The 26,409-nt window shown below is 32.3% G+C and overlaps 3 protein-coding genes across 3 annotated transcripts; 1 reads left to right on the top strand and 2 right to left on the bottom strand.

Annotated features, from left to right (window-relative positions):
- Positions 1-5,746: 5,746 nt before the first annotated feature.
- LOC122605821 (protein PHYTOCHROME KINASE SUBSTRATE 1-like) lies at positions 5,747-7,263 on the bottom strand. The gene has a single exon (XM_043778781.1). It carries the CDS (start codon positions 7,119-7,121, stop codon positions 5,829-5,831), a length of 1,293 nt encoding a protein of 430 aa, XP_043634716.1. The 5' UTR covers positions 7,122-7,263; the 3' UTR covers positions 5,747-5,828.
- Positions 7,264-9,299: 2,036 nt separating this feature from the next.
- Positions 9,300-15,243, bottom strand: LOC122601420 (probable methyltransferase PMT2). Its single transcript, XM_043774182.1, has 7 exons — positions 15,094-15,243; positions 13,943-14,604; positions 12,905-13,115; positions 12,420-12,711; positions 11,161-11,529; positions 10,469-10,546; positions 9,300-9,715 (listed from the first exon to the last, which is right to left on the bottom strand). The coding sequence occupies exons 2-7, from the start codon at positions 14,588-14,590 to the stop codon at positions 9,484-9,486; spliced, it is 1,830 nt and encodes a 609-aa protein (XP_043630117.1). The 5' UTR covers positions 14,591-14,604; positions 15,094-15,243; the 3' UTR covers positions 9,300-9,483.
- Positions 15,244-19,836: 4,593 nt separating this feature from the next.
- LOC122608913 lies at positions 19,837-26,171 on the top strand. The gene is made up of 10 exons (XM_043781987.1): positions 19,837-20,178; positions 21,033-21,124; positions 21,944-22,051; positions 22,261-22,343; positions 23,527-23,660; positions 24,108-24,157; positions 24,431-24,523; positions 24,984-25,075; positions 25,345-25,451; positions 25,951-26,171. Exons 1-10 carry the CDS (start codon positions 19,951-19,953, stop codon positions 25,990-25,992), a joined length of 1,029 nt encoding a protein of 342 aa, XP_043637922.1. The 5' UTR covers positions 19,837-19,950; the 3' UTR covers positions 25,993-26,171.
- Positions 26,172-26,409: the final 238 nt, after the last annotated feature.

Genomic DNA, 26,409 nt, shown 5'->3' with positions numbered 1-26,409 from the left:
CTAACGTTTGGGGCGGAACCACATTGAACATAGTGGTAGCCCGGATTATGGGTCCGCTAAATTCATGTTGTTTAAAATTTTCAAAAAAGGATGTATTTTTTTATTGGTGTTACGGGTCAAACAAATATGAGATACGGTCAATGTAACCAACTTTAAGCTTTTGAAACATTTTTCTATCAATAAAACTTATAAAAGTATACAACTAAATGATATAAAAACTACTAAAAGTGCCAAAAAATTCTTAAATTCCATTATAAGTAGCCAAAAACCAGTAAAAAAATGCTAAAAGTCGTAATAATCGTTACTTTATATCAATACAAGACTAGTGGGAAATTTTTTTTTTGCTACCGGTCACTTTCATTTCTAGCTCCGCCACTAACCTAACGTGACAGAAAAAGTGTAAATGTATAAACTGAACGGTTAAAAATGGTTTAAGTGTCTAACATCAAAGTTCCTAGTAACAATTTGAAATTGTAGTTATGACTTTTCAAGATCATTTATGTATTAGAATGCTTCTACGGAAGTGTTAGCTCAATTTATGTATGAGAATGCTTCATAACAACATTAATTCCAGTAATCGAAAGATACATCGTGACGCACAGCATCATCCTTCCAACTCTAGGAGTCTAGGGTACTTGTTGTGGTTATAGAAAAGAGAACGTAACTTTATATATTTTAGGTTAAAATTTGCCATATTTTTCCATCTCAAAATAAATGTTTATGTTTTTATTCATCAGGATGTCTCAAATTAGATAAGAGTATTTACTTTAATTTTTAAGCAATCAAAAGAGATTTTTGGTGGGTATAGATGATATTTGTTGTTGAATAACATTTTTAAAATGAAAAGTCATTATTCTTTTTAAAAATTAGCTACTCATTATCTTTTCTAATTTTATCTTTTTTTAAGTCTTATTATTATATTGGGGTGGAGATTCTCTCAAGTTAATATTAACTAGATTAAATCCATACGTCGTATGATGAGTAATTATTGTCGTAAAAGTCTGGTTAAGATAAATAATGCATCTTTCAAATTTGAAGTATAACACTACAGTATTTTTGTAAAAATGTATTCAAATATAAACCACTAATATAAGGAGATTAGTAGAAAACTAATTCAAGCAAAATAATTAAAAACCCAATATAATAAATAACATTCTGCATAAAAATGTTAAAGACAACATAATATAGTAAACATAATTAACTAATGCAAATTACACCAAGTTCATAATGATATTACGATGAGCATACTTAAAATAAAATAGAGAAATAATTTGAAATAGGATATTTATGACCAATGAGAGGTCCTACGAAAAATGCAATGATCGATCAAAGTTATAAGAGAATATCTTTTAAATTATAAATAATAAAAAAACAAAAAAAATAGTGAATTATATTGTAATTGTAATTCAAGATAAGTTGATTAGATCAATCAGTATGAATAATAAATTATGAGATATTTTAAGATAGTTGATAGTCTATTTAAAATTATATTTATCTTCATTTATTTTATTTATTATTATATACATATTATATCTTTTCTTTATTTAGGAATAAACAACATATAAATGACACATAGGAAAAATTTTAATGTGGCAAACTAAAAGATATGTCACATAAACTTTTTTATATTCTCTCTTAGTTATATAGAGAGATTTGAAGAGTAAAGTTAGAAAAATTTAAACTTTCAAATTAAAATTAAAAGTCAAGATTCAATATTTATTTCTAAATCTTAACCTTTGATTTTAAATCAATGGCGAAGATCATTCTAACTTTGCCCATCAAATTATGATAACTTAAAGGATCTTTACATATTATTTTGTTATGAGGTTTTTTAAGCTAGTGAGTTAGAAAAATATATATTAAAACTAGTGAATATACACTTTAAAGTGGAGAGAATACAAATTTTACCTGCTGCTAATTGCATTTGCACGTGTATCGTTTTTCAGAAAACTTGCAATTTCCAAAAGAAACCTAGGATTAGAGATTGTCCAACACACCAATGATTAAAAAAAAATATAACTAATAAAGTAATAGAATTAGTCGCCTAGTCTCGTGACAAATTCTATTAGCATCTTAATTTATCTGCTATTTGCATTTCATAAAATTATTTTGTATCATTATTTCATCTCCGCTGTCATATATAAACACTAGTTTTCAGGTTTGTTTATTGGACGAGTAGTCTTAAAATATATAAAGGGATAAGTATCCTGGAATGTAACAAAGTTTGGACGAATATCTATAGTAGGAAATAACTAAAGTTTTGTGTATTGTATGTAAACAACTTTAAAAAATGTTTATTGTATGTAAGAAAACATACGTGGTAACCATATAGAGATGTCACTTATCTGATTTTAATTGGTTGAATACATTTTCTTACATACAATAAACATTATCTTCGAGTTGTTTACATACAATACACACAACTTTAGTTATTTCCTACTATAGACATTCGTTCAAAGTTTGTTACATTACAAGATACTTATCCCATATATAAATCAAAGTTTTTAAAAAAATTTGAAGTATGTTAAATAAAAACTAAATAAAATTCAAATAGATAAAGTACAAATTAAAGAACGAAACATATGAAGATCAACTCCATATCAATATCGATTCCACTTAACCTCTTTTTTTCAACTTCTTTTTTATTGATAAGTTCGTTATTTTTGTTTATTAATTTGTAACAATTAGTTAAATAAAAAACTTGGACTTTGAAGAAAGAAAGAGAGAAAGATTTTAGATGATGAAAGAGGTGAAGAAAAGCAGTTGGATCTTTCGATTTTCTGAAGTTGTAACCAAATACAAATTCTTACCCCTTTTTCTTAGGTTATATATTTATGTGTCCAAAAAAAAGAAGCCCAAAAACAAGTATGCAACATGTTTTGAAAAAAACCCAAAAATAAATATGCAGATATAATAGAAACTGTATAAAAATTATAAAAATACATTACCAATTTATCAACAAAGACCATCTCGAATGTTTTGATTTTCTTCGGGTTGTTCCAATTTGAAACACTTCGTACATGCACAACACTTCAATGTCAAATAATAATGATCAAACATGAACAAAATATATATAAAAAAAAACCCTTTATCTTTGTTGAGTAAGTTGAACTTTTTTTTTTTAAGAATTCATGGGGTAGTCGAAGTTTTTTTTTTTTTTAAGAATTCGTGAGAGTTATTTATTAGGTTGTATATAAATAATAATCTTTTGGAGAGTTTTAAGGATAAAAGGATTTATTTTTTATTTTTTAATAGAATATAGGTTGGCTTAGAAAATTTAAAAAATATAAAAAAAACAAAGGATTAATTAAGGTGGAGAATTGAAGTCGAGGAGGATTAGGGATGGTGTACATCCAACCTCCCATTTTAGGTATATTATAAATAGACTAGTTAATTTGCCAATGATTATCATGGACCTTGTTCCCCAATCCTGTATCAATACCTAATCCAGATTATATTACCTTTTATATCATTATATGTTTGGGAAATCAGACTTTTAGTTCATGTGATAGAATTTGTCCAAAAGTATATGATTAGTGAGAACATGGTGTCATTAATCCTTGGAATTGAAATTTGTGTAGCTAATATTTATGCCTGTAACTAAAAAGGCCCAATATTTTTTCCACGATTTCTTATGGTGTGAAAAATGATGTATCCTTCAACATAGTAATTCAGATATACGTTCAGTAACTTAATGGATCATGGTCTCAACCAATAGGTGCATATTCCCGATCAATGGTGGACGAAACTTGCGTAAGTATTTTGTAGGGATGTATGGATTATTTTTTTGATAAAAATTATCTTTCTAATGAATAAAGAATACATCAAGATTAAGTTGTTGAAACTATAAGTTTGGATGTTTAATTTTTGAAGTCCTTTCGTAAGTACCGGTCATATTTCATAAATTTTACTCTTAATACAAGTTGTAATGAAGATGATTTCATTTGGTAAAGTTTGCTTTTAGATCTTTGATCATGAGAAAGTCTGAAAAGACGCCCATGTAATAGCCACTTGCCCACTTAATTAAGCTATTCGGAGTGAAGTAATTCAGGGGAGGGGGACTTGCGCTGTATAATGTCATATCAGTAAAATGATAAAGTGAGACATGTGAAGGGATTTTCGCCATGTGACAGCCTAGAAATTGGGCTGTGACTATTGGACAAATTTCCTCTTTAGTTTCTTGTTATTTGCCATTACACCCATTTTAGGATGAGTTGGAAGAGGAATTGCTAAACAAATTCAGGACGTTTGGGGTTGGGGCAATGTGTTAAGCGTCTTTCGGATGACTTCGAGGCAGTCTTATCTTTATTTTAATTAATGATTGTAAATTTACTTGGCCAATGGGATGAGATGAATAATGCATGTCACAAACTAGATTTATCTCGTTAAAATCGTTATATATAATACTTGTAATACTTTGCTTATAAAATTATTTCTATTAATATAAAAATGAGAACACTTTTGGTATATAACACATTTTCCTATACCATTAATTCTGACCCCCAAATTCGGTTCACAAAATCACCTGAAAGGCTGAAATATAATCGCATTCATTTAGCCCTCGACTTCTGTCATATAGGTGCTATGTGTGACTATCTTATCAGTTGTATAAATTTTAACAAAACACAAAGTTCGCACACAGTTAATTATTCACAAATAAAACAAATTTCCTACAAAACAAAATCAGAAGAACATGCCTTTAAAAGGAAATCCGATATAGTGTATTTGTGTGGGTCAAAGTACGTGGGCTCACCGCCCGCTATTTTTCTTGGTGATAAACATAACATCTAATCAAATGGAGGCCCAGTCCATAACTTATATGGGCGTATGAACCCCGAACCCGCATCACGTGACCCACTTTAGTCAGTTGGTGTATATTTTGAAAACGTTATCGCTCTAACACCTGTCTGCATCCCATGTTAACTGTTAACAAGGGAAAAAAACTCCTTTTTATCTCTGCGAAGACAAAAAGACATATATGATTATATCACAAAACTAGAGATGAGTGAAAAATGAACCTACAACCGAAAACTGATATAAACCGATAAACTCAAACCGGAAACAAAAGGTAAAGGATCAACGGTATCTGGTTTTGGTTTTTCTGAAAACCGAAAGTGATGAAAAACCGCAACGAACCAAAATATATATTGTTGAATTTATATTATAACTATATCATTTCATAACTTATGTTTTCTTAGATTTAATAAACTACTTACTTTTTGAGTGTTAAGACAACAATCCAATCATATCATTGAGGCGAAACTACGTAACAAGATCGATTCAGTATAATAAGTTACATATCGAATCAATTCACAAAAGATATAAATAGTTACATATAATTAATTTTATGTTATAAATTTCTAACCTGATGTGCTTAAATTGTTAAAATGTAATCATTATTCATTACGTTGTTCTGAACTCGTTGGTTCAATAAACTTTAAACTTTGTTCATACCCACAAGGCCACAAGTGATTAAAATCTTAAGGAAAAAAAAAAGAACTTGATAGCGCTAAACCGAAACTGAACTATTTAAAAACGAAATACAATAGTTTTAGTTCTCAAAAGCTGAACTTTTTCAGTTTTATTCAAAAACCGATCGTAACTGAATCATACTTACTCTTAACTAAAACTAATATGCTTAAGAATGCGTGTGACAATTGACAATGCTAAAAATGAAGATATAAAAATAGAAATTCATTTGTTTATAATCAAATTACTTATATTTGTAATATATACTATTATAACATTTTACATAAAAATTTGTAACATAAGTTTATCTCATAATAATAATAACATAATTATAGATCTCTCTATATTCTACATCACTACTAAACATATAACAACTGTGAAGCAAGCCTCCCTTTACTCTCGGGCACTGGGCAAACATCCGACCCATAATTTCCTGTTACCGGGTCAAATCGGGTCAAACCTTTTACTCCTCTAAACAAACCCCCAACCGCCATAGATTCCGATAAACGGCGCCGCCTTACGCCACCATCATTACAGGCTACACTCACTGCCTTTTCATTCACACACCCAGAAAGGATCCCAACCCGTTTCTTATCATCACTTTTATTCTCCGGCGCCGGAACTTTCCCGCCGGAGTTCCTCCACCCACCGTCGTCGAAATCTGCGGCGCTCGCCGTCACCACGCTCCAGTCAATGCTGACCTCACTGGGTGCGTAACAGTTAGATGCCCGGTGAGGTAAGAACGAGGTGTTTCCATTAGTCGAAAAGCTCTCGATTTCAAATAAGTCGGAGCTCGAATCGCTATCGATATCGTTGCTGTTGTTGTACATTCCGCTTGACGGAATGTACATTTCGTCTTCGGTTGGGATATCGACATCCCAATCGTTTAATAAACTTAGTTTCCTTCCTAGGCTCAACTGCTCGTTTTTAATGTTGTTATTATTACCTTGTAAGTTACCCGCCAAAACTCCTGTATTTGAATTCGAGCGGTCTGAATTTGTATTTGAATTCAGATCGCTCGAATTCAGTACAGGAAAGCTAAAGTAATCATTTTTTGTGCTTTTTGGCATGAAGTTACTTGACAAGGGGACGGTTTTAGTTGTTTCTTTAACCTGTATGTATCGTTTTTCACTGATTTGTGTTGATTTTTTGTCGATACAATTGCAACCAAAACGAGAAAGAAATTTCTTGGTTTTGCTTCCTTTTTCAGTTTTTGTTGGAGCTTGTTTCGTACAAGGCAACAACCCGCTACGACTATTCCAACTTATACTTGACCGAACACTTGGTGTGTGTATACTAACTTGATCATTTCGTTGTTTTTCTGAAAAGCTACGATGAAATTCCTCAGTTTGTGTATCCGAACGATCCAAATTACTTGTGGTATCACTAATATTAATGAATCCTTGATTTGTCTTGTGATCGACGTCTATCATTTCACCTTTGAAGTACTTTTCTGCACCAAATACATCAATTTCTTCGGATTTCTTACGAATGGAGTAATGGTGATTATTGGGGATGTCCGAAGCTTGATTTGTGAGGTTTCGAATCATGTTTTCTTCGGCTTTATTCAAGTAACATGAAAATGAGACATCACGAAGATTGTTTTGTTTTTGGAGTGTAAGATTGGTTTCATATGATGAATACATTTCCATGATAATTTGTAGGATAAAACATCAAAAAATAAACACTTGATGGGGGTTTTAGAAACTTAAGTATTGAATTACAAAAAGTTGATATTGAATGAGATTGATGAAGAAAATTATGGGATTTGAACAAGAAGAAGGGGGAATGAGATGAGCAACTTGGACAAATGACATCCATTTGTATAGTAGCAAAGATCTATTATTATGAGAAAAATATGAGTAAGGTCCACATGCATATGTTCATACCTAATTAATTGATCAAGTTAATTTGTCATTTATGGATTTTGTTATCTTTTCAGATCCTTGAATTTATTGTCTCACCTTAATTTTGCGTATTTAATAGAGATTGTCTCATACGATATAACAAATTACCATATGGTAACTAGTCTAACTGGTTAGAGGCATCTCAGGTTTATACAAGGTCTTGAGTTCGATTCTTAGGGATGAAAAGTCTTGAGGTTTTTTCCTCTGAATACTTGTAACGGACCATGGTCAACATCTCGTTGTCTAGGGTATGTGTAGGGGTTCACCATTATACGGTGAGGTTTCCCTGATGTTGCATACCGACTGAATATTCGAAGAAAAAAAAAATTAACAAATTACCTACTACGATGAAATTAGTGTGAACACCAATAAGAAAGAAAAGCAATGATGGATCCTTGTTTTGTTAACCACGGTAACTTCATATTCACCATCTTTAAACCAATGAAGTATCCCATGGCTTATTTGTTACTTCAAACCAATTTGTTTTCTTAACTAAGGTAGTAAATTATTTTCCTGTAGAACATAATACATACACAATTGAACTACTTGTATATCAACTTCAATTAATACTCCGTTGGATTCAATTTAAAAGGGACCACGTCGGGCTGTTTGCCATCCTGTTTAATGTGGATGGTCCTGCTTAATATTATCACACACGAAATTCAATACTCTTGCTTAATGCAACTTTATCTCCTATTAAGCTTTTTGGGTGTTTCATATGTTTCAAATAAACCCACCTTTTGGTGTATATATAATCAATGTTAACAGATAGACCTAGGGTAACATGGGTGAATCACATGTTGACTCTATCACATGTAAACATCTAATATAGATTGAGACGGGCCAGGTTACGCCAAAAAATTTGTCTAAATTCTAGAAAGAACAGAAAATTGTGTGTAATGCGTACCGAGTACTGACAAGAATTATGTTAAGTAGTCTAGTTTTTTATACATAACACAAAAAAATACATTTAAAATGCACTTTTGAGTGACTTTTAACATATTTGACTCGTTTTGTTTTAGCTAATTATTTGACGGAATTGAGTATTGTTAGTGTTTTAGCTAACTATTTCAATCTTATTTCAACTCAATTCATTCATAATTGCGTCAAAACTGTCACCTTTGGATAATTGTTTCAATGTTCTAATCACGTCTCATCAAATCTATTCATGTTCATCAAAATCTTTATAACATCGATACAATTCGCCACCAATACTTATTTGTTCGTTATGTCAGGAGATACAGGCCACTAGAACAATTACATTACATGCCAAAACAAAGCTCTTGACTTGTAATCCATGGTGGGCACTCTTTTTGACAGCGCAAAATGATCATAAATGTACATAGGGGACATGCATTCACAATATATTGGTGGATGGATACAACTTACAAACCCCACCATTTGAATGACACCAATGATGTGGTTTTTGTTGGACTTCCCAAATGTTTATGGCCAGAAGTTATGCCCCCTTGGATGCAAAGGATCCAATGCTCATTGCTAAAGTCATTTTTCCCATTTGGGTAACCCACGGATTGTTGTCTGTCGAGTGCAGCACACACACATGAGGCTGCCGACAAACAAAACTTACAAGGGGGCCTTTTTACAAGAACTAAGCGATCACGCAACTTCTAATGCGTTATGTAGAAGTCGAAAATACATTATTATTTACTCAGGGATAAGATTGCACTAGCTCTGGAAAAAAAGGTTGAGAATTATTGCAGACACACTACTGTTAATAGAGATGATTCGAGGGCATCAAAGTAAAGACAAGAACATGCCAGCTGTCCGATTTGTTGAACGTTCAAAAAACTTAGAGTAAATCTGATATGACCTAGGAGTCTAGACCTGAATAATTTGATATAATTGGAACGATCCAAAGAAGATTAAAACAACCAATTATGCAAAGAACTCACTGCACATAAATTGCAACTAAACATTTCTTACCATTAACTTTAAAAAGGCTTTTGTTTGTTTTGAGATACAACAAACGGAATATCATATAAAGCTTAACTAATGATAACTTAGCTAAATAACATGATTTAAAAACTAGTAAATGGGCATACAAAGATTTCTTGAAATTACCGTTTTAGGTTCCAGTTTATGGTGATTAGCGTGTTGATGTGGAGTTGGAACCAACCACCCAATATTGCTTGACAGCAACTAGAATTTTTTCTGGGACTAAGGGGCCATCTTCATGATCCATTAGTTTTGTATCCCATCGCATTCCCCCTATGATGGTTTTTACCTTCATAAGGACGTCTACTTCATCACGGAGTATAACAGCACCTTCTGGACGTAAGATTCGGTCCATCTCTAAAAGAATGTCTTCAAAGTCACATCTGCATGAATTTCATTTAATTCAAATTATATATGGAAGAGGCTTTATTTATTAAAACCAGATAAATAATTAAAACACAGTTCATGAGGGACAGTCTGGATGTGCTTTTACTGTTTAAAGTTGTACCAACCAGATAATCAGTTGTTATAGTGTTCAGTATATTGATAAATACACAAATTGATGAAAAGGGGCACCTTAATAAAGAAAAGAGATACTCCTTGTGAGATGGAAGTGAAAGTCTCACATATTAGATTAAAATACAAAGAGTTACTAGGTAATTTTATTTCACCCTTCCATAATCAGCTTGGTTGCAGCTGGTATAAACTGATTATCCAAAACTGATGGCAGTAAAATCTGTTTTACCGCATTATAACCTGTTCTATGTTAAAGGATCGCCTTCGAAACTCATCTGAATAGCACTAAAACAAAAGCATGATTAAATATTTTTGTCCATTGTTCTTTGTTTTACGTTTCAAATCAATAACCTATCGGAAAAATTACAATGCACACTACAGGTAGTTAAAATATATATGAACTCCTGACAAATTAGAGGCATGTAGATGCAAAAAGGACTGTTGTGTTTGGAAAGTAAACCAGTCTTGCAATGTAGTCTTTATTATTGGTGTCACTTTTGCATGTATGATGGTTTATTTCTAATCGCTTGAAAGCATAATGCTTGAAGTGATATCAACAGCTCTTGTGGGAACTTGTATTAGGAACATAAATCAATATCAGTAAATCATGTTCTACTTACTTGTCCTTGTATAAGGTAAATAGACCATTCGCATGAATGAGATCGTATGTTCGTGGGTATGTTGAGAAAGCCTCACACCTGCAAAATTAAATGAAATAAAATGAGTAAAAAAAACCAACACCCTTGATCAAGTGGCAAATTATAAAAAGAGAGGGGTGGGGGGGGGGGGGGTGGAAGGATTGGTCAAAACATGGTGTTATGGTAGGTCGATATGGATCATGTTAGGTTGCCGATTTGCCGAGAACACTTTGTCCATGACTCATCTCTTTTATTTTATATAGGTTAGTAGCACCAAAGGGACTTGGTCCTAGTGGTATTTGAGGTGACTCATCGGGGTTGTCGGTTAGGGGAAGAATATGTGAATGTATGTTAATATATAATGGTCTTTTTTTGATATAATAAAATAAACAAATAACTCGCATGTTTTTACGAGTATAAAAACATTAATAACTGCAGTAGTAAAATATTAAAATAATATGGAATAGCCTGGTGTTTCCAAATAAGACAATCTGGGAGGGCGTATGCTAAAAAATCACACCTAACGCAAAGTTCGACTGAATTTGACCACTTCAAACCTTATGACCCATTCCATTCATAGCGAATGGGCTGAAATTGCCACATACACTCGAGACTGAATAATGAACTTGGTTTTGCTGAGAGAGAAAAAAAAGCTTGTATGCTAAGAATCATACCAGTCATGATAGATGCCAATAAGCCCGCGTTCATATATAACACCAAGAGTGTTCTCGGCCAAAGTGGGGACCACATTCATGACCCATAACTTGGGAGAGTCAAGAGCAGCGGCAAATCCTCCAAAACCAGCATTCATATCCATGATGTTGCGATATCTTCCAGAATCAAGGATTCTATTGATTCTTTTATAAGCATTTACATGTTTCTTCCACTGTCTGTTATCCTCCAGATATTTATCTTCAGAAACTCCTGGAATGGACCCAGAAGCAATTCGTGGCGGGATAGCATTAAGCCTTTCCGGGAACGGCTTGTATTCCACGTCAGCATTTGAACTGGCGGGACTTACACACGTATCCATTTTCTTGTACCTACATCACCAAATTGATAAAAAGTCCGCTTGAGAATTCAGACGGAATTAAAAATTAAAACTTAGAACTTGGAAACATCTGATGGTAGAATAGTACTGTAACTAGGAAAGGCGGGTTGGGTAAAGGATTGATATTGGTTCTGGTCAAAAAAGGCAACATACTTACACGTCCGGTGCAAGTAAACTGAAACATTTTTTGCCGAGGGATCAGTGCATAAGAGTGTGAAGAACTTTGGGTTGAATCTATTATGGTAAAGTGCCTTATTTGCACTGGAAATAGAGCTTAACATTTACTTTAAAAGATCAATTTGGGTAATCTGACCCAGTTACCCCATCAAAACTATGATATGGCAGCTAATGTACTGATAACTTTGACCATGTTGACTTTTAAAACCTTGGTCTCGGAAACTTGGGTTTGCTTGTAAGATAAACTCTCAGTTATTGCATACTGAGAGTTTGAGCTCGCAAAAGAACAAAGTATGTAGCAGCCTATAGATTGTTACCTACTTAACTTAGTATGCAATAACTGCTCACAAAAATTATGCTACTTTTAATAAACTTCTAATCTAATCTTAACAAAATAAAATGATTTTGGAGGTTGTATACATTACTATATACTTCGGACTCGTTTAACCTACTTGGCCTGTGATTAATCCTGCTAAATTGAGTAAATTAACCAGCTGCTAAATATGTAAATTAACCAGTTTGACCGGTAAGAGATTATAAAGAAATAGCCTTAACCAACCCATCCAAAATTAAAGGGATTGAAAGTGCCACCTCTAAGTCTACAACCAATATAGAACACAGCCTAAAGGCAGCCCCCACACTAATTTCTGGGACCTAAAGATTTAAAGCACATGTATATATAATAAAATATCACTGTATTAATACCAGACATCATCTGGATCTTGGGAACAATATGTAACTCCAGGAGCATCTTCTGAGCCACGACATGACTCGGGATTTAGTTTCTTCTGAAAAATAGCTGTTTCTCCACTTTCAGATATTTTCTCCCAGCAAAGAAGCTTAGCAACCTCTTCGATGTTCCTCTGTTCCTCTTCAAGATCCTCCTTTGGACGTTGCCATGATTTGTAATTATTTCTCCAATTAATTGGAGGACCCGAAAGCACCCAAAAGCCACCAGGTCTAAGAACTCTATCAACTTCCATCATGTATTTCCCATCTACACACACCAAAGTGAAGAAAGAAATTTAGAGTCTTTTCTGCCATGATCTTGTTTCAATAATAAACCACATATTAGAAACTACAATGGTTTTTGTAGGCACTTTTACATATATAATGGTTTACTTGAAACAAAAATCTAAGGTTGACACTTGAAAAAGGCGATTACTTATTACAGGTACGAACGATCTTACCATTTGATCCCCATGGTATCAAGCACCTAGAGCAATGGGCCATGTCAAAAGCTTTAGATGGAAATGGCATTTTGATTGAACCAAGAACGCCCACAATGGCAGGTACACCTCTTTCAAGAGCAAACTGAACCTGTGCTTCATGATTATCTCTAGGTGCAAACGACATGGTTACAACATTTCTCTTCCAAAGATATGCCCCCCAACTCGCAACCTGCAAATAAAATATAGTTAAAAAGATCACATTACTAGTTATCCCCCAAAAAAGAGTGATCATCTCTTTTTTAACCTCTGAACTTTGTTTGATGCAAGAAAAATCATATTTCGTGTCTTTTTTCTTTCTTTGGCCTACCACGAGCTTGGGTGATCCCACCCGCTTTGCGAGCAGACTAATCCCAAGGCGACTCGCTTTACGACTTCGGAGTCATAGCGGGTGAACCTTCCCGTTGCCACTACGGAGTTTTTGCCAAGGATAGAACTTGTGACCTCTACATTAAAAGGGCAAGTCCTTGCCAATGTACCACCATCCCAGTGGTAATATAAACGAGTTATATAAGGTGTCATTTCTTGAAAGTGCAGGGTCAAGTTGACCCATTAAATACTTCTCATCAACTTTTAAAAAATTATGTTCATTAAGATTACAAAACCAACATCTTTACGGTAATAGTCTAATTTTTGAATAAAAAATAAGTACGGGTGACTTGCCACTCATTCCCTTTTTAATAAAAATTTTATTCCATTGATTTGACCCGCTTGAGAGGAAACACAACCCATGTTGACTCATAGCAAGTGGATTGAAATCGCCACCTCTAGAAAATGTCTAGAAATATGGTATGGAAGAAATAGCTGGACTAATGATGATAAAACGGGTCAATAAACATAGTAATTCACATGTTTTGTGCCAAATCATACATTCGTGCGAGGTATTTCTTTTTGCTTGTTGCAAGAAAATAATTAAAGTTTATTTGCAGCAAGAAGCTAACTAAGGGAGAGTTTTGGTTAACGGGTTATTGAGAAATATGTAATATAAATTCGACATACCCCACAGCCAGTATCCAAGGCAGTCCTAACAGTCCCATTAGCAATTGGGATTACAGAAGCAAGTTGATCAATATAAGCATCTGCCCCTTGAGGAAATTGGGTCCCACCACCGGGGAACCTAAACACGTTACCCTCATACTGAATCCAGTTCTGGATAGCCTTCTCAACCGTCAAGGCTTTATAAGGTGCATTAGCGAAAGGAACATAATCCCGACTTTTGGGCCATGAAAACGGTGTTACATAACCTTTAGGGGCAGGAATCAGGCACTTTAACTTTTGTTCTTGAGGAGGACAATGTCTTTCTCTATAAATCATGTCTGTTCTTGGAAACGTCATGGCTCGTCTTTGATCATGGCAAGGTGTATAATCCGTATACTTAGCACTACACGGCTTATAGTTTCTAACTTTTGCTTTTGACTGGTCAACTATGCGATCATCACCACCATGGTGCGTCTCAAAGTTCAGATTTGGAAGAATGTTGCAATCTGCACCAGTTTTCGTCATCTCCAAAGCTATACTATCTCCTTTCCCAAAACCACTTCTTTGCCATGCCCCCAATAAATAAAAGAAACAACACAAACCAACAACTATAAATATAGTAATGGAACTCCTAGTCCTGTTATCTCCTGAATTCCCCTTTGTTGCCATAATGCAACCTGAAACTGTATTTTATATTTAACATTAGTCAATCAATATTTAACAAGTAAAACAAACAACCATGATCATGTTTGAGAAATGTATTGATCCTAAAGGAAACATTTGATTCTTACTTTTAAAAAACCAATTTTCTTCATAAACCCAAAAATAATTAATGTCTGTAACTATGTTATACCAAATCTTGGACCCCCAAAACATTAAATATTCAATGCAAGATTCAAACTTTAAAAGAATTACATTCCTTTCAATGTGGGTCAGATTAATTAGCAAATCACAACAACGATACCCAATTCTGCAGGTACGGAAGAGGTTGGTAGGATATATCATATACATAAACTTAAAAAGCAACTAACTTTAACAGCTAAACAGGATTAGCTAGCAACCCATTAAGTATCCAATAAAAAGCTGTATCAAAATATCAACCATGAACAAAAAAAATAATCAAAAACTAAAAGATTATAATGAATAAAATAGAGTAAGCAGAAACAGCATACCTATATATATATAAAGCTCAAGCAGAACAAGCTTGAAGCATAGATTAGATAGATTCTGTTTTAGGATGTTGTGAAAAACTAGATCAAGATTTATTATTATTAGGAGTATGTATGTAGATCAAGATTCTGTTATTATTATTTTATTATAATAAATAAATTATGATACACACTGTTGGGGGTGACCAAAAAATCTGGAAAGTGATCACGATTGCGAAAGTAAATCTCAATCTCACTATAAGATATTTAATAATTAAAAAAATAAAATATATATATATATATATATATATATATATGCTCTATAAACCTATAGGATATAGCTAGATATATAGAGATGCGATAGTCGGTGGGGACTTCGGGGACTATTGTGTATATGTGTTTTATGTTTAAAGACTTTGAAGCGTTAAAACTTGAACGAATTGGCTAATTACAAAAGTGACAAAGCTGTCAGTGTTGGGGCCCAAAATGATATGAAAATATGGACCCACAAATGAATAAGTTTTTCACGCGTAATTTTTTTTTTCCCCTATAAGTTTCATTGAACACTTTTGTTTTAATTTTTATTTTTTGAAATTGTGCGGACTCGGTTAATACAACGTAACTAGTCATGTTAGATCAATTTGAGAGAATCCCCTCCCAAATTGTGGGTTATTTAAGTTATGATAACGAGTGTTTGATTTTGATGGAATTTATTTTCACATGTAACAATTTTGGCTTTATTTAGAGATTTTTTTTTTGTATTTACATAAGAGTACAAAAGTGCCACAATTGAAGAATGCTATTACTCAATCTAGATACCCCATTTTCATATGATATATCGTTGGTTGTACGTCGGATATTTTTATTCCAAAATAAGTGGTTTATGTTGTCTTGTTTTTATTAAGATCGATATGCAGTGTACGTATGCAAAGGCTAAAGCTTTGTTAGTTTGTTATAAGTATATATTTTAACTGTTTTGGTTTTAGAACAGCACATGGTATATTACATTAGGAGAAATATTACATTTACAAACAAATATCTACAAACACACTTAGAATTAATACAAACCAATGAATTTATTTGGGTTTTATTTTTTATCATTTTTTTATTTTATTTTATTGGTTTACGTATGTTTGTAAATGTAGCATTTCTCATTAGATTACTGATATTAAAAAAAATGACAAGGTTATACACAACTTGGCCGGTTAAAATATTTCTTGAAACACATCAACCTAGAGGTATGTTTTCTTAGAAAGTATATTATAATTATATTTATAAAGATACTAAAAACCGTGCAACGAAATCTGTGTCATTTCTTCATTAGTTTTTTTCCTTGAGGTTTTGTACGTTACAATATGTTTTTAGGCCCAATTGGCTGCTTTTAATCATGATGCGCGTTCATAATACGCATAGGTTTATTTTCAATCACTTGTTCTATGATAATATGATAACAATTAAGATTTTTTTTATATTCATTGATAACAGTTAGGACTCTTGATTTGAGTGACAACTGTAACTTTAAACATTAAAATGCAAAACTAATATATGAAAAAGGAGAAAATTATGTACCTTTTTGATTGAGAGATAGAATGAATTTTGAATGGAGTTTATATTGATTTGGATTTAGGATTTAAGTAACCCTCTGTTGTAAATCATGTTTGGTTCTATGATTGTCCCATATCCTGTGATTCCTATTGTGTTTAAGACAATGATATTGTATATCGTTATCTGTTATTATGTTTGGGATATATATCTAAAGCTAACATTGTATTTATATCTAATATTAAACTAAATATTAATATTTATAATTATAAAAATCTAATCTAATATTTGTTATTAAGTCATTAGGTTTTGAAATAATTTTTTGTAGAAAATATTTGATATGTTAAAAAAAATTTATTTAATTAAATGATTATAAATTTTAAAAAAATTCTCTCAAGTTGACGGCTAAAAATAAATATAAATTAAGTATTCAGGGCTAAAAAGTGTAAATTATTGATGGAAAACAAAAAAAGTGTAAATAATGAGACTTATTCTACAAATGATAATGATTATTAAGATTTTTAATTTGTAGTTTATCTAAATGATGACATCATCAAAAGTCAATTTGATGAAATCCAACGATGTGATTGGTTAATAAGTCATTAGTTCAACTGTCTTATAGTATATATAAAGATTTAAGAAGATGGCCAGGAATATAGTAAAAAAAAAAATTTGTTGCTAGATTCTAAATATTAGAAGACGGTCAGAAATATAGTAAAAAAAAAATTGATGCTAAAACTGTACGTTCTTGTAATCTCGTTGTCATATACCATCGCAAAACCTTCTATGCTAAATGTTTTATACATATACAAGATTTTTTACCCAAATTATGTGCGGCTATTTAAAAATATAGCTAAGTTAAGTTGGCTAAAAGGTTTTAATGTATAAGTTAATAATTTGTAACCAGTTAAAGTTATCTAAATTTTAAGTAGTGACATCATGTATTCATATGTTTGAGTTGTAAAAAATTTGGACATACTGTCAAATAATTATGTTTTAGCTACGAAAATTATATTCAAAAAATCCGCCACAAAAGATCTATCTTTTACAATAATCAAACACATGTAATTATCAACGTAAATTGGATCAATTTTTTGACAAAGAACAAAGCTTTTTTTTTAAACTACATGATGAAAAAAAAAGTACATCAATATCAAAAATATATTATCATATTTTTGTATTAATGTCTCAAAAATACTCTAAAACAAAAAAAAAAGGACATTAATTTAAAAAAGAACATATGAATAAACAAAAAGTAAAACAAAAAAAACAAAGAGTAAAAATTACTGCACATGTTTCGTAGTTATAGAGTTTTTATGTGTTAAAAACGATTTTGCATTATATAAATAGATATATATCCGTGAATAAAAAAAACACCAAAAACACAAAAAAGATCTAAAATTTTAAATTTTCAAAAGATATTATATATCGAGATTTCCTTACTTTTAGAAATAATAATAATTAAAAGATTATGGAACCATATTTTAAATTATTCTTTTATAAAATGCTTGTAACTAATATAATTTTTTTATATAAAATAAGATAAATATTGTAAAAAATATGGAGAAGCCACCTATGATAAATATTATATAACTAAAAGAGGATATAACTAAAATAAGTTTTGTTCTTGATTTCTTGCATAGTTTTTTTTTTCCGCTTTGGCTTTCAACTAATATATTCGAAACTTTAATTTGTCTTTTATATTTACTTTTTATATGAATTCAATACCTTAAACTTTTAGATGTGGTTGTGATATCAACCACAACATCAATAGCAAAAAGGTTATAGATTTAACTCTTGCGTTACCCATCGGGCGACACAAACCTATTAGGGAATTTGTGTGACAATAAATCTCAACTAATCATTTTTCTCTCTCTCCTCAAATTTCAATCATTCATTTTTTTCTCTCATTCATAAACCATTTTATTCCTTTAATTCATCCAAAATCTTTTATCTCAAAAACCGTATATCGATAAATTATAAAAATTATATGAGTGTTCTTAAAAATTTCATGCTCTTTCATTAGAGATGTCATTCGATATACTTTCGACGATTTTTTTTTATCCGAGGGCGGAGCCCGCACGTGTAAGGCATTTGGCTATCACACTCTGTGACTTATCACCTCCTATGACCTATCACCCCACCATCTCACCGTTGCAATACGCGGGTATTTTTTAATACTAAATGAAAATTCTTATTTTATTTTATTTTCAATTCTTATTTTATTTTATTTTCAATTGTAGCATTGCTTGATGGTACTTTAGAAAATGTGCGAAGCATTGTGGAATCCATGGTCTCTTTTTGGTTCTACAGCTTGAACAAACATGGACAATTATTAGATCCTGATTAAAACTTTTACTACAAATCAACAATAACAAACAAAAACAAAAAACAAAAATTGAATTACAAAATTAAATTAAAATATATATAAAGGAGCAATAAATTGAAAAAAATGGTATTGGATGAAAACCCCTGATTCCATGTACCATTTATTACTCACTAATCCCCCAGCCAGACTAGTGTCTAGTAATTCTCAACCACTTAATAATTTATAATTAATAAAAGTTTGTCTTTTTTAAGACTCAAACCCAAAACCTCCCAATGAACTATTACCCAACGGTTAGGAGCAATATATTGTAAGTACTGAACTACAGATAGATCGAATTACCATACACATGATGAAATCTTATATAAATCGGGGGGTAAAAAAGGATATCCACTAACATGCTTCCAATTTCCCATTGTGACAATTTCATAATCATCAAATCAATAATGTGCCTTAATAATATTAGAATCTGCCATCATTTTATAAATCTTTTACGAGAATAGTTGACTGCAGATCCGTCAACTTTGTGTTACCATTAGTGTTGGTGATGTTAATAATAGCTAATAATTATTTCTTTATTATTAAAATGTTTTTTAGTTTAGTTAGTTCATATAAAGTAAAAATAAAAAATGAAAATCAAACCAACTAAAGTACATCAATATCATATTATTTATTTTCTAGTATATTATGAACACACAACTTATAAGTTTTAACCATTATAATCATTTATATTCCATCCTCAAGATAAAAAAAAAAAAAAATCTCTCATACCGAATGAAAAATGGATGCCGCACCATGCCTTACCCCCAGGACTTGACGCGATACGATGACACAGAAAAACACGATGATGATACCCGGGCTCTATAATGTGAAAATTTTAGTGCTCAAAAAGCTACAAACCCAAACCCCAAGTGATATCATAAAACTTACAAATTTCCAAAAAGACCCCTGCCTTATCTTTCCGAGCAACGATATGACGGACTAATCGGAAGCTCAACAAATTAAACAAAAAAATGGCATCACCAATTACAACCGTCTTATTCTCTCAAACTTATTCACTCAAAACCATAACTCATCATCAATCACCTCACCGTGACCGATATATAACGTCGGCGCCATGCCTATCACTCCGCAATTTACGGCTTCACCATATCAACTATAAAAATACAGAAACTAGCAACAGAAAAATATCTTCAGTTTGTTTTTATAAATCTAATAAAGATGCTTCTAACGGCGATAAGGTAATTATTGTTATTTTTTATTCTTAGCTCCGAAAAATACGCTTAGTAGGATTTATCAGAATGATATATTGAATACAAATAAATTTGTAGTGTAATGCATTATTAGTTACAAGTCTAATTGTGCTAAATTGTATCTGCCTTGTAGTAACATTTTGCTACTGTGTATATATGACTGTCAAATAGTATGGTGTTTGTATTATTAAACTATTTAATCTCTTGCTATTTTATTTATCTAATATATCGGTGCTACCCCCGGGTTCATAAGTTATCGGAGGTCAGATATATACATATAGTTGCATTGAATTAGAATGTTTGATACATACAAGTATACAACATACGTTATGAAAGGTGGATACACACAACAGTGAGACGTGACATTTTAGATACATTTTTCACTTAGTGTTAATCTATAGTAGTGTTCATATATTGCTTATGGTACACATTCAGTGAAATTGATGTTTTTGATCTATAGATATATTAGCAGTAAGAAGACGTTTTTGGCTAAACCTTACTGTGAAAAACATTATATTCATGTTTTTCGTCTAAGATAGTTAGGTTTTTAAGTTCTTATGCAGTTTTGGTAAAAAGGTGAAAGTATTAATTGTATGGATTTGGGCCTTGTTTTATTACCGCTTACTCTAACTACGTCAGAAATTGAGTACTCAGATTTTGCCAATAATAGTTATAACCCGTGATACTGGTAATAGCAGTGTTTTTTCAATTTTCATCCATGTTCTCAAATTTGCGGTAAAAACTAAAATACGATATATATAAATTACATTTGTTGTTAGTTATGTGAACTTTGCAAATGCGCGAGTTCTTTTGTTGAATCAAATGGTGGAATTTTTCTATAGGGAAGTGGATTGGATTGGCCGATTCTAAAACGATGGGATGTGCCATGGGAGTGGTATACGGTTTCACTGACCTCACTTGCTTGTGGATTGAGGTGTTATTCTATGCTCTCTATCAAAAATATATGTTCTTCTGTGTTATTCCATCTCTGTGTGCGTGTGTATACTACTCTAAAAATGGTAGTTCTTGTATTTTTTTTATTTTTTTTTTAATATTGAAACCATCTTAGGGGTGGTGAGGGTTATAGAAGATAGTTTATGGATTGTGTTTCTGCAGCTAAGCTAAGCTAGTCTGGATCATAAGCTCATCATTGTCTTGGGCATATCGTCCTCATGGCAGGGCGTATGGCCGTATGGGTAACAACTTTTTGCGAATAAGATGATGTTGAGTGTTTGTCAAATCTCATTAGTTAAGAGTTAATGGGTAAAATGATAGAAAAGGGCTTGTGTAAAAGGGATAAATGTTTGTTAAATGGAGTACAAAATCTCTCGAGCAACGTTAAATAGGTAATTTTGTTTAACCACTGCATGATCAGTTTTATTGCACCTCATATGAAACTAAATATTTTAAATTCATCATCAGCCTCCGCATAATCAGACATTCAGAAGCAGAATCTGTCATCCCAAACACTAAAAGCTGATATTTTTCTTGTAACCCTAAGTAATCAGATAATCATTTCTGAAACAAATATAAAAATATCATCCTTTATTTCTGTAGAAACATTAGTCGATAGATGTCATTTGCTGACTTTAATTGGTATGGTACATAACATAGAATTTTAGGTTTTAGAAGTTCTACTTTCACGTCTGTATTTTTATTTGTATTTACTTTTGAACATATATTAAAAAAATTTACTCTTGATTCTTTATACACATTGGTATTTTTCCGGTGAAGGTAATATTTGCCCAGGCAGTTTTGTTTTAACAGGACTTGTAGAAGCAGCAGCTCTTCCTTATCTTGGATTTCAAATTGGAGAACTAAATCTGGATCAGAAGGCAGGAATACTTTTCTTTGACCAGGCGTATGACTTCTTTATGTTTATCTGTCATCTGTGTAATTTTACTAGTTTGAGTTTTGACGCAGTATCGATCCTTTTCAGTTAGTTTTTATGTATGCCAATAGTCTAAGTTTGGTTAATCTTGTTAACAAACTCCAATACTAATGGTCTTGGGTTTTATGTACTTCTATAGTTCTTTTTGACGAAATTAACTTGTGCTATCCTTTGTTCAGCTTCGCGACAGCCGTTGTACTTGCAACACTTTATAGTGTCACCAACAGAAGCGAACAAAATCCTGATGACGTATATCGCTATGGTAATTTACTAATTACTAAACCGCTTTCAGTTCTACTGTTAACTTGTTAAGCTTACACTCTTCATTGTTCTTATGTGAACAACTTATTTATGCCTTTAAACTGTTCTATGTTTTTCAATGACTGCATATGTGTTGCATCTGGCTCTGCATTTTTCTTAGAGCCGGCAATATATGCCTAGATGGATGAATGTGGGTCATACTGGTCCTCTTTTTAAGAATATTGGGTAATATTGGGCTGAATGTAATTTTCATGCGGGTTTAAATGGATTTGGGAAAGTAATTGTACCAAATATTTAAATGGATCGGTTCAAACTGGGCGGGGGAAGAAAGTGCATGGATGATGAATGTTAGTGTCTTATATTTAGTAATTATTTACTCGGCAAGTCGGCAGCCTTTTCTTCTCAATTATTTTGCATGATCTGTAATATGGAAACTAATTTTCTTTTACGTTCTTAATTTCCTTTTAAATTAGTACAATTACTTTTATTTTAGGCACAAAAATAAAATATAATAATAATGCATAAATAGTGTACCATTTATTAGCTTAGATTAGATTTTAAATTTCTAGCTTTTCTTTCAATTTTATGAATTACGATCATATTAAGTTTAAGTTAGGTACTTAAGTTATATAATACAAAGTGTCAATACAAATTTGATCACTAGTTATTATTAGTGTGTTTTGAAAAAAATATCTGATAAAAAAAAAGTTAATTAAGTTTTGTGATGTTCATTATATTTGTCAAAAGCAATAGTCATAGTGATTAGTACAATGTTATAATCAAAGCTATTTATTTATTATGCTAATTATAAGTCGCGTGACAATATATAAAACTGATATCGGATAGAAATATTAAATCAATTTAAGGATTAAATATTGAAACATCTCATATTTTCTGTGGGTTTGGTTTGCTATTTTTGAAAACGGTCCGATTCGACCCGGACCCAATTTGAACCGATCCAATTTGACCCGTTTTGACCCGTATCCATTTTGACCCAGCACCCAACCCGACCCGAACATTTTGCCACCTCTAATTTTTCTTAACAATTTTTTTTAGGGCTCAATCTCTTTTTTTCTCCAATGAAATAATGTCTGTCTTGTTTTGAGATTCAATTTCCCTTGTTATGTAGTGCCTTGTGTTTTCAGTTAGAAAAGTATTGTTAATTTTGTTTAGTTGCATTTCAGATTTGAGGGATCCTTTCAATCTTGAAAGAGGGTGGCTATTGTGGGGTGTAATTGGTCTTATTGGAGCCTTAATTACTATCTCGCTTGCTGGAGTTGCTATGTCCTTGTTCAGTGGTGACCCGCCTGAGAGAGAGGTCAGTCCTTCAGTTTATAATTGTCCATATGTCCTTGTAAGGTGCATGGTGTTGGATGATTATAACTTAAAGTGAGAATTACAGATAGGGTAGTTCTAATGCATAAATACTCTCAGTCTATTAGTTAGATGTAGTTTTCTACAAGAGGGTAGTTGCGGTATATGAATTAGTCACTATAAAGTATAAAGAGATTAGTTAAAATAACCTGTAGGTGGAGAGACAGAACACACTTGTTTTTCGATGCCATACAAGGTAACAATGTGGGATCCCATGAATCTTACTTATAGCTTAAGACAAAAGTGAGTTATCATTTACCTTGCGTTATGTGTAGTACTGTAGTTAACTATCCAGGAGTAAAATCAGCCATGGGTTTGACATGACCAATAAATAGAGTTATTTGTCTCATAAATTTGTTGTAATGATTTGGCTTCATCAACTTGGTTCCAGACTGATGCTCTTGTTCGCTTACTTCCTCTGATTGGATCCTCTGGCGTCAGGTACACAAAACTTGTTCATACTCTGATACTCGCACTTGTTCAACACTTGTGTGTCATATGTGGTCATAGAAATTTTATTGTTTTAGTATTGATCTTGTTTAACTGTTCAACCCATGTACCCTGTTATGTTTTTTACTGATTCCCTTCCCCGGTTTGAACCATTAGGATAAAACATAAGCTAAAATGGGTTATTAAATGGGTTGAAACTGTCACATTTCTAATAGGATCTTTTATCCACAAAAAGAAAATATGTAACGATTTTGTGTTTTGCAGCACCGCCTACTTAGTAGGCATCACTGGTGTCCTTGCTCCAGTCCTGGAAGAGAATGTGTTCCGTGGCTTTCTTATGGTGGCACTCACTAAGTGGTACGGTCTTCATTTGGGTTCTGCATATGTGTTTCCCTTTTCTTTTTAGACAATTTGATGCAGTTTTTCCTAGCAATCAAATGGCTCAAGAAAACTAAAGATCTTATTCAAATGGATGTAAGCTCAAAGCTTTACAATTCTTCATCAAAATAAAAACCAGTCCCCTAACAATGAAATATAGATCCTAATTTATAGTTGAAACCATATGAAGGAAACCGTAAATAAAATAAAATAGGAAACTTAAATAAATAAAAGTAATAACACTATTTCAATGCTCCTGCATAACAGTTGATCTAATCATGTCAGCAATTTCTCCATATACACACTTATATATCTTGTTACTTACGTGTCTATATTACCGAATACGATAAGTAAATTTTCATTCAACATAAGCCTGTTAATTGGCCATGCATAAGCTTGTCTTATAATAGAAGTATGTTGTGATCATCTGTCTTTGCAGGGTGCCCACACCTGTCTCAATCCTTATAAGTGCTGCAGTATTTTCAGCTGCACATCTCACTCCTGGAGAATTTCCACAGCTCTTTATACTTGGTACATTTTCTGCATAGAAGCTAAAAATAGGAAGAAATAAAAGAAAAATAATAAAATGAAATCTTATAATTAAAAAAGAAGACATTGTATATTTGTTGGCTTTTCAACCAAAAGGTTGTGGGTTCAAGTCCCGTTGTTGACAAATGTGTGAGCAATTATGTGACGTTGATATTTGCCTTTATATATATAAAAAAAGAGAATATTTGGATGGGAACATCACTAGAAAATATGTTAGGTTATTGTCTAAACTAAATTATGCAATGATACAGGAACTGCTTTGGGTCTTTCATATGCGCAAACTCGCAACCTTCTCACTCCCATAACAATACATGCTCTGTGGAACTCTGGTGTCATCTTGTTGCTCACTTTTCTTCAGGTAAGTTTTCCAATGACAGTTTACTGCCCCAACGGTTGACACCTTGAAAATTTTGAGTTGATATGGCATTATACTTTATCTTGCTGAAATATTATCTTAATTTGACATGGTTAGAAAGTGTTCGACAAAATGAAGACACGTAAATTTTGTGAACCGGAAACAAGATCGCCAACTTATTTACTCATGATAATAGGAACATGGCTAAATTGAACGTAAATGCATCTCTTTAGAGGTTGCATTTTTGACCTGTTTCAATGGGGCGGCTAATTCTGGTTTTGTTTTGTCTCTAAAAGGTCAAGTGAGTAATTAAGAAAAACAAATTGAAAAATTGTGTTACATGTGCCGCACGTTCCACAAAAAGAAATGCTTCAGTTTTCATGAATCATTTCAAAAAAGAGTGCAGTTTTCAAGTCTCTCCCCCCCTAGTATTTAGAACTATATTGAGATGTTAAGGTCTGTGATAATAAGTGCCACAATTTAAGGCTTTGTTTTCCTGTAGATTCAAGGATACGATATCAAGGAGCTATTGCAGGTGACCTGATAGAGAAGGTATATAATCTGAATTTCTGCACGTTGGCTGTCTGGCTTTCATTCACACTAGACCATATTATACCTTTCCCCGATGGTTAGAACCATCTGTAGTTTTGTTGTATATTCCGTGAAAGTTAACACATGTTCAACAACATTTGTGAGAAGTATATAGATTGAGAAATTTTTTAATTAGTTTAGTGACAACTGCTAAGAGCGTGCATTTAATTCAACAAAAGCTCAAGAAACAAAGGTTTATGCAGTGTCAACAGAATATGTAAAAGCATTTTAAAGTAGATATTTACCAAGCCAACAAGCCTGATATGGCCTTCAAGTTGTCAACAAATTCCCTGTCATGAATTCGAAAAGTAGGCATAGATAATTGGTTCAGACTATTGGTTAATACATATACAAAACTTTTACTGTACTA

Source organism: Erigeron canadensis, chromosome 1 (assembly GCF_010389155.1).
Source record: "Erigeron canadensis isolate Cc75 chromosome 1, C_canadensis_v1, whole genome shotgun sequence".
Classification (NCBI taxonomy): domain Eukaryota; kingdom Viridiplantae; phylum Streptophyta; class Magnoliopsida; order Asterales; family Asteraceae; genus Erigeron; species Erigeron canadensis.
This window is presented reverse-complemented; position numbering and strand designations above follow the sequence as displayed.

Coding starts and splice junctions, on each gene's coding strand:
- LOC122605821 (XM_043778781.1), bottom strand. CDS start 7,121: ATGGAAATGTATTCATCATATGAAACCAATCTTACACTCCAAAAACAA.
- LOC122601420 (XM_043774182.1), bottom strand. CDS start 14,590: ATGGCAACAAAGGGGAATTCAGGAGATAACAGGACTAGGAGTTCCATT. Junction 13,116..13,942: donor CCTTGGATACTGGCTGTGGG/GTATGTCGAATT, acceptor TTTTATTTGCAG/GTTGCGAGTTGGGGGGCATA. Junction 10,547..11,160: donor ATTGGCATCTATCATGACTG/GTATGATTCTTA, acceptor TTAATTTTGCAG/GTGTGAGGCTTTCTCAACAT.
- LOC122608913 (XM_043781987.1), top strand. CDS start 19,951: ATGGCATCACCAATTACAACCGTCTTATTCTCTCAAACTTATTCACTC. Junction 22,344..23,526: donor TGATGACGTATATCGCTATG/GTAATTTACTAA, acceptor GTTGCATTTCAG/ATTTGAGGGATCCTTTCAAT. Junction 25,452..25,950: donor TGTTGCTCACTTTTCTTCAG/GTAAGTTTTCCA, acceptor GTTTTCCTGTAG/ATTCAAGGATACGATATCAA.